The sequence below is a fragment of the Nomascus leucogenys genome, chromosome 22a (genome assembly GCF_006542625.1).
Source record: "Nomascus leucogenys isolate Asia chromosome 22a, Asia_NLE_v1, whole genome shotgun sequence".
Taxonomy (NCBI): Eukaryota; Metazoa; Chordata; class Mammalia; order Primates; family Hylobatidae; genus Nomascus; species Nomascus leucogenys.
In genome coordinates, this window is record NC_044402.1 from 78,862,246 (window position 1) to 78,874,086 (window position 11,841).

Below are 11,841 nucleotides of genomic sequence, written 5' to 3' on the forward strand. Positions count from 1 at the left end.
CCCGCCTGGGCACAGGCATTGGGCTACCGGGGATTCTCCGCACCCGCCCCTGCCGGCCCTGACCAGCCTGCAGTAACTGGCCCCTAGGCCGCAGTTCTTTGTCCTTAGCAGGAGGCCGTTTTTGGCCGGGAGAGAGGGATTAGAGGGATTGTCCGGCGTGGATCTAGGGTCGTTGAGGCCTAAAGTGAAGCCTTTGTGGGGAGGACGGATTGGGGGCTGGGTCACTTTAAGAAAAAGATTTTAAAATTCCGAAGGCAGAATTCCAGGGAGTCTCCCGGGCCTGGTCCTGAAGCTTGAGACCCCGGATATATACACTCCAGGGGGCTGCGGTGGGCTCTTCGGGTCCCCAAGCCCTGTGTTTCGGAACACGCGGGGACGTCCAAACACCCCCACCCCTTCCGCCAAGCGGCTCCTTTGTCTTCTGGGCTTTCGTCGCGAGATGGAACGCTGGGTCAGTGCATCCCAGCAAAACACGTTAGGAGTAAACGAAGGTCTTTCCGGGGACCTGTGTAGTCGGTTGTAATGGCGTTTGCCTGGGATGCAGCACCTTTGGTGGGCCATTAGATGTCGTGTCGCTTCTCCAGGGACTTGCTAGGCACTAGCAGAAATGCCCCCCTGTGCTTACTCGGTGTTACGGAAGATTGCTTGCACAATGCTATTCGTACGAAAGGATATTATTCAAAGTGATTTATGGCCGGGCGCGGTGGCTTACGCCTGTAATCCCAGCACTTTAGGAGGCCGAGGCGGGCGGATCGCCTGAAGTAAGAGGAGTTCGAGACCAGCCTGGCCAACATGGTGAAACCCTGTCTCTACTAAAAATAGAAAAATTAGCCGGGCGTGGTGGCATGCGCCCGTAATCCCACCTACTCGGGGGGCTAAGGCAGGAGAATCGCTTGAACCCGGGAGGCAGATGTTGCAGTGAGCCGAGATCGCGCCACTGCACTCCATCCAGCCTGGGCGACAGAGTGACTCCGTTATCAAAAAAAAAAAAAAAGCGGTTTGTTGTTTTGTTAGCATGTGAGCCCTGGATGCTTGAAAACAAGTGAAAGATGTTCAGAATCTAATCAAATTATATCATTTGATGCTTTAATTAGAGCCTATTCTTTCTTCCTCTCCGTCTATATATGTATGTATATAGATTACTATCCATCACTGTTTTAATGGATATCTTATTGGAAGGGCTACATAGTCACTATTTCAAAATATATGAACTCCGCCTAACACCTATGGCAAAACATTTCAGCACTCAGGTAAAATTCATTTTTTGCCACAAAATTACTTAAAAACAGGCCAGAACTTTATATAGCTCTTCTTAGAGGTTGAGTAGCTGGGATAATAATGAAACAAAAAGAAGACCGGGCGCGGTGGCTCACGCTTGTAATCCCAGCACTTTGGGAGGCCGAGGCGGGCAGATCACGAGGTCAGGAGATCGAGACCACCCTGGCTAAGACGGTGAAACCCCGTCTTTACTAAAAATACAAAAAATTAGCTGGGCGTGGTGGCGGGCGCCTGTAGTCCCAGCTACTCGGAGAGGCTGAGGCAGGAGAATGGCGTGAACCCGGGAGGCGGAGCATGCAGTGAGCCGAGATTGCGCCACTGCACTCCAGCCTGGGTGACAGAGCAAGACTCTGTCTCAAAAAAAAAAAAAAAAGAAACTAAAAGATGGAGCGGGACTCCATTTCAAAGAGATAGAGTCTGTGTGCCCAACTTCAGAGCGAGAAACCACTAGGTAATAGTTTATATAGTTACTTGGTTACTTATATGTAATGTGGCTTTATTTTTTAAATAAATATCTGCATATAATTGTTTATATCTGTGAATTCATATTTAATATTAAACACAGTTTTGTAAGCATATAAGATGGAAAATGAATGGAATGCTCAATGAACTGTATGCCATGAGGATTCAAAACAGCACTTTCGTGTTGCCAAAATTCCAGTGGTGGACTTGTAAAGGAATTCCCTTTGGACTAGGTCCACTGTAGATTCTATCCAGGACTATCGTTAGTGCCTAAATTGCATTGCTTCCCACAGCGCTATATGCGTCCCTTAAAATTGGCCCATTGCCAGTGGCAAATCACTATCTACTGTGATCCTTATCATAGACATTGGTCATATTTTTACGTTATTAGTCTTCTGTGTATATTTCAGTGCTATAGCCTGCCATTCCAAATTAAACATGCTCTTAGCATATCATTTTACACCGTTGATCTATAATTCATTACCTGAGCACATGAGCGGAGGCAGTGAATTATACAGTGGTAAACTACTTGGTGAAACCATGCTTTGTATTTTTAAGATGTATAATTATATTTAAAAACAAGCAATGCTTAATTTTGTGCCTGATTTTCCTCTTTAAAAATGGATTTATCTGGGGGTTGCAGTTGATGACGTTTTGATTTTAATATGTTTGCTGCTGCTACCAAGAGCTTTGTCAAGCAAGTTGGAGATGGAGGGAGATTAGTTCCTGTTCCAAGCCTCAGTGAAGCTGACAGATATCAACCTCTAAGTCTGGTGGTAAAAAAGAAGCGATGCTTTCTGTTTCCTAGATATAAATTTACTTCAACACCTTTTACACTGAAAGATATTCTCCTAGGAGACAGAGAAATTTCAGCTGGTAAGTTTAAATGTTTGGGAGTGCCAACTCATTCATCTGTATTATTGGCAACCTAAACATAGGTCATATATGCTACTGACGTTAGTAATACACATTTTCAATGATTAAAGCAACTTTTATTATGATGGTAGTATAATAACATTATTAAGATTAACAATGCCAAAAGTTTGTATAATATCAAATCTCTTATTGGTCAAATAATTTTCAAATCTATCAATTATTTTATAAATTGTTTTAACCAAATCAACTTAGAATATGACATATTTCTTCATCTATAAAATGGGATACTATTTGGGCTTACCTATGTTATATGGTCAAATGAGATGAAAATAATTTGTATTTATTTTTTACAATTCAATTATTACAATTGGTAAACTGAAATGTATTTGAAGGGTAGGTTATATAATAAGCTGATGTTTTAATGAGTTACTGCTTATAAACGCTTATTTTTCTTTTAATTGCCCAGTGGATCTTGATGCTTAAGAAATTCTGTTGGCTGAATAGAAAATTTGAGTTCCTTTTAAGAATTCTGGCTATGTGTTTCTTTTTGTTGTAAGATTAATTGAATTACTACTTTAAATCTTGGTGAGTCATGTTGCCTTTCTCTAACATTTGGGTAATGGAGTCTTCAATTGTAAATTAACATGTTACTGTATATAATCTACATAAGATAAAGACGTTTAAAAAATACTGAGTTTCTTCTCATAAAGGTATTTCATCTTATCAATTACTGAATTATGAAGATGAATCAGATGTTTCACTCTATGGAAGGCGAGGTAACCATATTGTAAATGACGTTGGGATCAATGTTGCTGGATCAGATTCCATTGCAGTGAAAGCTTCGTTTGGTATAGTAACCAAACATGAAGTGGAAGTATCAACATTACTCAAAGAAATTACTACACGGTCAGTATAATAATCCTAATATATTTCAGTGTTTTCATTAAATACTTCAGCTATATAAACTTCATTACAAAGAATGCTTAAAACATTGAGGTTGTATTTTACTAGTGTAATTTGCTAGATATGTTTGAAATACATTAGTAGTATATCCAAACTTTGAATTAGGATAGATATCAAAAATCACTTGTCTTAAGTCAGAGATCCCAGGCCCCAGATCAAGGAGCTAACTGATGAAGAGGCAGAGAGTCTGCAGCTAGAGGCTGACCAGAAAAAGGATGCAGAGAATCATGAGGCCCAGCTCAAGAATGTCAGCCTTGACTCCCCAGGGAAGTAGGAGACTGAGGAAGATGAGGAGGAGGAAGATGAGAAGGACAAAGGAAAATTGAAGCCCAACTTAGGCAACAGGGCAGACCTGCCCAATTACCGCTGGACCAAGACCCTGTCGGAGCTGGACTTGGCGGTCCCTTTCCATGTGAACTTCCGGCTGAAACGGAAGGACGTGGTGGTGGACATCCAGCGGCGGCACCTCAAGGTGGGGCTCAAGGGGCAGCCAGCGATCATCGATGGGGAGCTCTACAACGAAGTGAAGGTGAAGAAGAGCTCATGGCTCATTGAGGACGGCAAGGTGGTGACTGTGCATCTGGAGAAAATCAATAATATGGAGTGGTAGAGCCGCTTGGTGTCCAGTGACCCTGAGATCAATACCAAGAAGATTAACCCTGAGAATTCCAAGCTGTCAGACCTGGACAGTGAGACTTGCAGCATGGTGGAAAAGATGATCTATGACCAGTGACAGAAGTCCATGGGGCTGCCAACCTCAGACGAACAGAAGAAACAGGAGATTCTGAAGAAGTTCATGGATCAGCATCTGGAGATGGATTTTTCCAAGGCTAAATTCAACTAGCCCCTGTTTTTTCCTCCCTGAACTCTTGGGGTTGAGCTGCAACCACCCAACTTTCTTTCCCACTCTTCTCTGGGACTTGTGGGCCTCAGGGCTTGGGGCAGGTGTGGGACTGGCCCAGGCACACAGGTCCCAGGGCATCAGGAGAAAGGCTGGGACTTGGGGTCTTGTCCTCCCCAGTTGGCCTGCTGTTACACATTAAAAGGATTTGCTTAAAAAAAAAAATCGCTTGGCTTAAACAAAACTTTTAATTGTTCCACAAAATTACTTTTGCTCTACACACATTTGCTAAATTATTAGATTTAAATAATACAGCAATCTCTCTGCAACAAATAGAGTCCCCTTCAACAGACTTTCAACAGATGAGTGAAACATTCTGCATAAGCATGTTTTAAGGAAATAGAGAGGAGAGACAAATTATTACATTTCTTATGGGTGTATTTTCTGACTATTAGGATTGCCTTGATTTACTATTAGGTGAACTATGAATAACACATGATAGCAAAAAATGTACTTGATTATGTGTAATTAGATGTTATAGAGTCTTGTGAATGTATCTTCTTTATTTTAGAAAAATTAACTTTGACCACAGCTTGATACGTCAGTCAAGGAGCAGCAGAAAGGCAGTATTGTGTGTGGTCATGGAGAGCATCCGAACCACACGACAGTGCTCACTGTCTGTGCATGCTGGAATTCGAGGGGAAGCAATGCGGGTAAACCACACTCGTTGGGCTTCTCTTACTAACTAAAGGGTTGCCATGGGAATTTTTTTAAGTATTGAATTTCTACTCAGACTTGTGTATTTTGTGAAATGTTCTGATGAAAGAGCTGCGGTTGTATAGGATTTTGCACAGCAATGTCTGCTTTAGAATATGAAAAAAAAAACACAAAATCTTGGGATTCTAAAGATGTGTAATATAATGCAAAAACAGTAATCCTTGTGAAATTATGTGCATACTGGAGTCCCTCAAATTACTATTTAAGTGTTGTTTTAAGAATAAAAATTGAGTGAGTTGAATTGATTTTATTTTTAAGTGATACAGTTTTTGGCTGGGCACAGTGGCTCACGCCTGTAATCCTAGCATTTTGGGAGGCCGAGGCGGGCGGATCACTTGCAGTCAGGAGTTGGAGATCAAGTTGGGCAACACAGAGAAACCCCATCTCTACTGAAAATACAAAAATTAGCCAGGTGTGGTGGTGCACCCCTGTAACCCCAAGCCACTCAGGAAGCTGAGGCACAAGAATCGCTTGAACCCAGGAGGTGGAGGTTGCAGTGAGCCGAGATTGTGCCACTGCACTCTAACCTGGGTGGCAGAGTGAGACTCCGTCTCAAAACGAAACAAAACAAAACAAAAACCCCAACCAAAAAAAAAAATGTGTAACATAATGCAAAATCAGTAATCCTTGTGAAATTACATGCATACTGGAGTCCCTCATATTACTATTTAAGTGCTGTTTTAACAATAAAAATTGAGTGCTTAAGTTGAATTGATTTTTTTAAGTGATAAGAGTTTTTACACTTTGAATTTTTTAAAGCTGAATTTATATATATATATATTTTTGAGATGGAGTCTCGCTCTGTCCCCCAGGCTGGAGTGCAGTGGCGCGATCTCAGCTCACTGCAAACTCCGCCTCCCAGGTTCACACCATTCTCCTGCCTCAGCCTCCCGAGTAGCTGGGACTACAAGCGCCTGCCACCACGCCCGGCAGTGTTATCCAGGATGGTCTCGATCTGCTGACCTCGTGATCCGCTGGCCTCGGCCTCCCAAAGTGCTGGGATTACAGGCGCGAGCCACCGCGCCCGGCCTGAATTTATATTTTTATATTCAAATAGTTTTTCAAAGTTAATATTATCAATGGCCATACATGCTTTATTCAAAGTTAGTTAAATCCTTTAAAAAATATTAGCGGCAAGGCGCAGTGGATCATGCCTGTAATCCCAGTGCTTAGGAAGACTGAGATAGGAAGACAGCTTGGGACCTGGAGTTCACGACCAACCTGAGCAAAATAATGAGACCTTGTCTCTACAAAAAATAAAAGAATTAGCTGGGTGTGGTGGCACACGCCTATAGTCCCAGCTACTCGGAAGGCTGAGGCAGGGGGCTCCCTGCGGGGTTTGGGTCATTGTCTTTTAGAATCTGGGAGCCTTTGAAAAGCTGTGGTCCCTCCCACCGCTATTGTGCTGGGGAAGATGTAGCAGCCTCTTCTCCAAACCATCCCTTTGCCTTCGGACTTCTCTGGGGCCAGCAGCCACCCAACTAGGGGCCCGGGGCCACGGGCTCAGCTGACGACTATAGGCTTCCTGTCCAACCAGCAGTTTGCAGGTTCGAGCTCAGGACTTAGCGGGGACACCTTAGGATGCAGGAATGGCCAGGAGTTCAAGGTTACAGTAAGCTATGATTGTGCCACTGCCCTCCAGCCTGGGTGACAGAGAGAGACCCTGTCTCTGAAAAAAAAGTTAGAAAAGTATCTGTGTTTAATTTTCAGCTCAATTATGATATTGTTTATCTTTGTCATTTAGTGACACCTAATAATGACTTGATTGGATTAAAACCAACTGTTAGAAAGATAGGGTTCAAAGATAATCTTTTCAAGTCTTTGCAAATAAAAGTTATTTTCGTATATTCAGCTGCCTGTCAAATTCTGATTAACATTGGATCATTTCTGAGGCACAAACTGAAACATTTACTTGATTGTTGGTGATTGCTTTAGAAAGCTACTAAAAGCTCTGGAGAGCTTTGGAATGGTAGACAGGCTAGGCTGAAAACTTTAACTCTGGCACTGCTTTCTAAGATTTCCTGTTGAAAAAGAAAAGGCTTCTACTCCAGAGCATTATGGTTGTGGTAGCACTAATCATGGGCTGTAATACCAAAGTAAGTGAAAAGTGCAGACATATTTCCTAATATAGACCAGGAGTTTCTGTTGGACCAATTGGATCTCTGCTATAAAAAGTGGTTTAATTCAAGCAGAATAATTCTTTACTTGGGAATTTTTTGTTTTGTTTTTGGTAGGATTATAGGAAATGTTTCGTTTCTCCAGAAAGCTATCCTTACATGTTATGATCCTTAATTATGTTATTTATTTATTCAATATAGTTTCACTTTATGGATGAACAGAATCCCAAGGGAAGGGACAAAGCTATTGTTTTCCCAGCACATACAACCATAGCTTTCAGTGTTTTTGAACTCTTCATATACCTGGATGGTGCCTTTGGTGAGTTAAGGGTCTGCATGAAATACAAATCATTATATTTTTAAGGAGCATTCAATACGGCATGTGCTCTCTCTCTTTTCTCTCATTTCTCGTGTCTAACAATTATAGAAGATGCTCTCAGCACTGTCAATCCTTTTTTCTTTTTTTTGAGACGGAGTCTCGCTCTGTCGCCCAGGCTGGAGTGCAGTGGCGCGACCTCGGCTCACTGCAGGCTCCGCCTCCCGGGTTCACACCATTCTCCTTCCTCAGCCTCCTGAGTAGCTGGGACTACAGGCGCCTGCCACCACGCCCGGCTAATTTTTTTTTTTTGTATTTTTAGTAGAGACGGGGTTTCACTGTGTTAGCCAGGATGGTCTCAATCTCCTGACCTCATGATCCGCCTGCCTCGGCCTCCCAAAGTGCTGGGATTACTGGCGTGAGCCACCGCGCCCGGCCAGCACTGTCAATCTTACGCTTGGGCAAAATAGCTGAGAAAGGCCCTCTGTTCCCTGCTTCCCCACTCCGCTTTTCTGCTTCTTGGTGAAGGTTGTAAACTCTCCACTACCCCATTTAACATTATAAATAAGAGCTAAAATGCCATCTGTATTCCTTAGCTTACATGGGGAGATAATAAATGACCTTCTTATTGGTAGTTTTTGATGGTAGCAAACAGAAGAGTAGGTAGATAGTAGGATGCCTGAAGTGTTAGGATGCCCAAACCAGGACATCTAAAGACAGCTTTTCTTACTTCAGTTTTACTTATCATAGACCCAGCTTCCCCTTGCACTCTTCCTAAAAAATAACTTTAAAAAGTAAAAATACTTCCTCCAAAATTGTCACCTTGTATAATACCTAAGTGCAGCTCACTTTAGGTCTCTACATTTCACAGGTCTTTAAGGTCTGTTGGCCAACTGGAACAAGTCCAGGTGTAGCCCAAGGGATCAGGAAAGGGAGCCCCTAGCCATGGTAATTTGCAAATGTTTTTAGACCTGTTTTTGTTCATTTCTGCAATTTTGTAGGAGGAGGGAATAGGGAGTCCAGAAACAAAACAAAACTACATGTTAAGTAAATTTTTAAAGAAAAAAATATTTTTAATTTTTGTGGCTACATAGTAGATTATATATATATTTATGTATGGGATACATGAGGTATTTTGATACGGGCATGCAGTGCATAATAATCGCATCATGGAAAATGGGGTATCCATCCCCTCAAGCATTTATCCTTTGTGTCACAAACAATCCGATTATACTCTTTTAGTTATTTAAAAATGTACAAATTCTCAGTCTAAGATGGAGAAAAAAACTGTACAATTACATTATTTTGACTATAGTCACCCTATTTTGCTTCTAAGTACTAGGTCTTATTAAGTAAGTTCTAACTGGATAACTTTAGGTTTTTACAGTTTTATTGATGGTTGGGAGGAATGTAAATGGACTGATATATCCACAAGAGTTTAAAATATATATATAATTTGGACTTCCACTTCTAGGAATTTACCCTACAGATATATTTATACATATATGAAATGATATGAGTGCAAGTATATTCAGTCCTCAATAACAAGAGATTGGAAACAACATTAAGGAGACTAAATAATGGTGCATCCTTGCAAGAGAATACTATGAAGCCAATAAGAATATAATACTTTTAATAGATATTTTTAAAGAGCTGAGTATAATATGTAACTATTTGGGCATAAATAATTTTATAGACATACATATATATATATACATCTTTCTTTGTGCTTATAAAATATATGGAGTATTTCTGGAAGCAAACATAAGAAACTTAAACAATGGGCGCCCCTGAGCCCCTGAGGTAGAAGACTGTGGCTGGATGCAGGGTGGGCCAGAGACCTATTTGTCACTGTATCTCCTTTTTGTATGAATTTTGTACCATGTGAATGTTACCTTTTCCAAAAATATGTAAAAGTTAACTTTTAAAAAAATACAATGAATGGTTTGTACTAGAATTCATCACCCCATCAAACAATAAAATATGAATTATTCAAGTTATAACATTTTCTAACAATTTTTTTTGTAGACCTTTGTGTCACTTCAGTGTCAAAAGGAGGATTTGAAAGGGAAGAAACGGCAACATTTGCACTGCTGTACAGGTTGAGAAATATCCTATTTGAAAGAAGTATGTCCATTGAAGAGTACTGTGAATGTCTTTCTTTTTTTTTCTTTCCTGGCTTAACACATGAGGTTTTCTATTCAGTAATCCCATCTGTTAAGGAAAAATTTAAATTTAAAAGCCTGGCTGGTACAGTGGCTCATGCCTATAATCCCAGCACTTTGGGAGGCCAGGGCAGGCAGATTGCTAGCACTCAGAAGTTTGAAACCGGTTTGGGCAATGTGAGAAAACCCCATCTGTACAAAGAATGCAAAAGAAAAAAAATTAGTTGGTTGTGGTGGTGTGCACCTGTAGTCCTAGCTGCTTGAGAGACTGAGGTAGGAGGATCACTTGAGCCCGGGAGGCGGAGGTTGTAGTAAGTAGAGATTGCGCCACTGCCCTCCAGCTTGGGTAACAGAGCCAGACCCTGTCTCAAAAAAAAAAAAAAAAAAAACCCAAATTATTTCATGACTAGTGGATTCACATATTTATTAATGCTATTTGCATTATGTATTTTTCATTTTCACTTCTAACACATTTCTGTTGTTTTTGTCCTTTTAGATAGAAGAGTGATGGATGTCATTTCTCATTCACAGCTTTACTTGGATGATCTTTTTTCTGACTACTATGACAAACCTCTCAGCATGACTGATATTTCACTCAAAGAAGGGACCCATATCCGAGTTAACTTACTTAATCACAACATTCCCAAAGGGCCTTGCATACTCTGTGGAATGGGGAACTTCAAAAGGGAGACAGTTTATGGGTGCTTTCAGTGTTCTGTTGATGGTCAGAAGTATGTGAGACTTCATGCAGTTCCTTGTTTTGATATTTGGCACAAGAGGATGAAATAAAATGAAAAATGAATATACCGTGTTGGTGTTTTAGGTGCAGTTGTGCCACAAACCTTCCCTAAATTATCTAGATTTGCTTTGATGAGTTAAATTAAAATGAGAAAAAAAGAAATTAACCTGTCTGGGTATCATATTCCCTATCTATAAAGTAGCGATGATGACAGTAGTGTCTATTTCTTAAGTTGTCATGAAAATTAATAACATTGTTTAGATCAAAAAAGATTTACGTATAAAATTCAGAATAGAGATTATGAATCTTGCCAGTCACTTTAGAATCATTTTTGGGATGTAGTCTATCATTTTAGTTAACTTTTTTTTTTTTTTGAGACAGAGCCTTGCTCTGTTGCCCAGGCTGTAGTACAGTGGCATGATAGCTCACTGCAACCTCTGCCTCCTGGGTTCAAGCAATTCTCTTCCTCAGCCTCCCGAGTAGCTGGGATTACTGGCGCCTGCCACCATGCGTGGCTAATTTTTTGTATTTTTAGTAGAGACGGAGTTTTACCATCTTGGCCAGGCTGGTCTTGAACTCCTGACCTTGTGATCCACTTTCCTCGGCCTCCCAAAGTGCTGGGTTTACAGGCGTGAGCCACTGTGCCTGGCCTAGATAACTTTTTATATAATTAAGAGATTTTTCTAAATACCAATTTTATTTTCAATCAACTTTCAATTCAATATGTAAGGAAGACAAGACTGCACAAGTAGCAACTTTATGGTGTTTCAGCTATTGCCTTTGGTCTGGTAAAATGAGAAAAATGTGTTAATAATTTAATGCAATCCTAAATGTTTAATTGCAGTATCAAATTAAAAGCACACTGAACTCAACATGGGGTTTTGTGTACACAGTTAACAAGGTGACTGATAGTAGTAATGGGCTGCCATTCTATGATGTGGGTATGCTCACGAGTTTTATCTTCATAAAATGCAATACGGTCATTGTAAAGTTAAGACAGATAAGACACATCTGTTTCTTTTAAAATGTTTAAAACATTTAACATATTCAATTCTGAAAGATCTTTTTAATCTGCTCTGTTGAGAAATCTGAATTTTTCATAAACAAACTACATTACTATTTACCTTTATTAAAATAATTATAAAATGAATAAAATGTTAAAATTCTAGAACTCAGGGCAACCCCCTTTGGGTCCCTCCTTGAATGGGAGTTCTGTTTTCACTCTATTTCACTCTCTTAAATCTTGCAACTGCACTCTTCTTGTCCATGTTTGTTATGGCTCGAGCTGAGCTTTTGCTCGCCATCCA

General features: G+C 40.6%; 1 protein-coding gene and 1 pseudogene across 4 annotated transcripts; both read left to right on the forward strand.

Annotated features, from left to right (window-relative positions):
• Positions 1–8: 8 nt before the first annotated feature.
• Positions 9–10,930, forward strand: PJVK (pejvakin). 3 transcript variants are annotated; one of them, XM_030802349.1, is made up of 6 exons: positions 9–1,250; positions 2,427–2,616; positions 3,327–3,522; positions 4,992–5,133; positions 7,516–7,633; positions 10,292–10,930. In XM_030802349.1, exons 1-6 carry the CDS (start codon positions 1,125–1,127, stop codon positions 10,582–10,584), a joined length of 1,065 nt encoding a protein of 354 aa, XP_030658209.1. In that variant the 5' UTR covers positions 9–1,124; the 3' UTR covers positions 10,585–10,930. The 3 variants fall into 3 exon arrangements, with proteins under 3 accessions (XP_030658209.1, XP_030658207.1, XP_030658208.1); XM_030802347.1 differs by lacking the exon at positions 9–1,250 and adding an exon at positions 9,659–9,757 and having other exon boundaries at positions 1,642–2,616; positions 10,292–10,692; XM_030802348.1 differs by lacking the exon at positions 9–1,250 and having other exon boundaries at positions 1,642–2,616.
• Positions 3,596–4,632, forward strand: LOC105738296 (annotated as a pseudogene). Its single transcript, XR_004027982.1, has 2 exons — positions 3,596–3,626; positions 3,714–4,632. The product of XR_004027982.1 is annotated as a nuclear migration protein nudC pseudogene (transcript).
• Positions 10,931–11,841: the final 911 nt, after the last annotated feature.

Excerpts from the sequence above, each read along its gene's own strand:
- PJVK (XM_030802349.1), top strand. The coding sequence starts at position 1,125 with ATGTATGTATATAGATTACTATCCATCACTGTTTTAATGGATATCTTA. Across the intron at positions 1,251-2,426 it reads CAAAACATTTCAGCACTCAG|AGCTTTGTCAAGCAAGTTGG; the intron begins GTAAAATTCATT and ends GCTGCTACCAAG. Across the intron at positions 3,523-4,991 it reads CTCAAAGAAATTACTACACG|AAAAATTAACTTTGACCACA; the intron begins GTCAGTATAATA and ends TCTTTATTTTAG.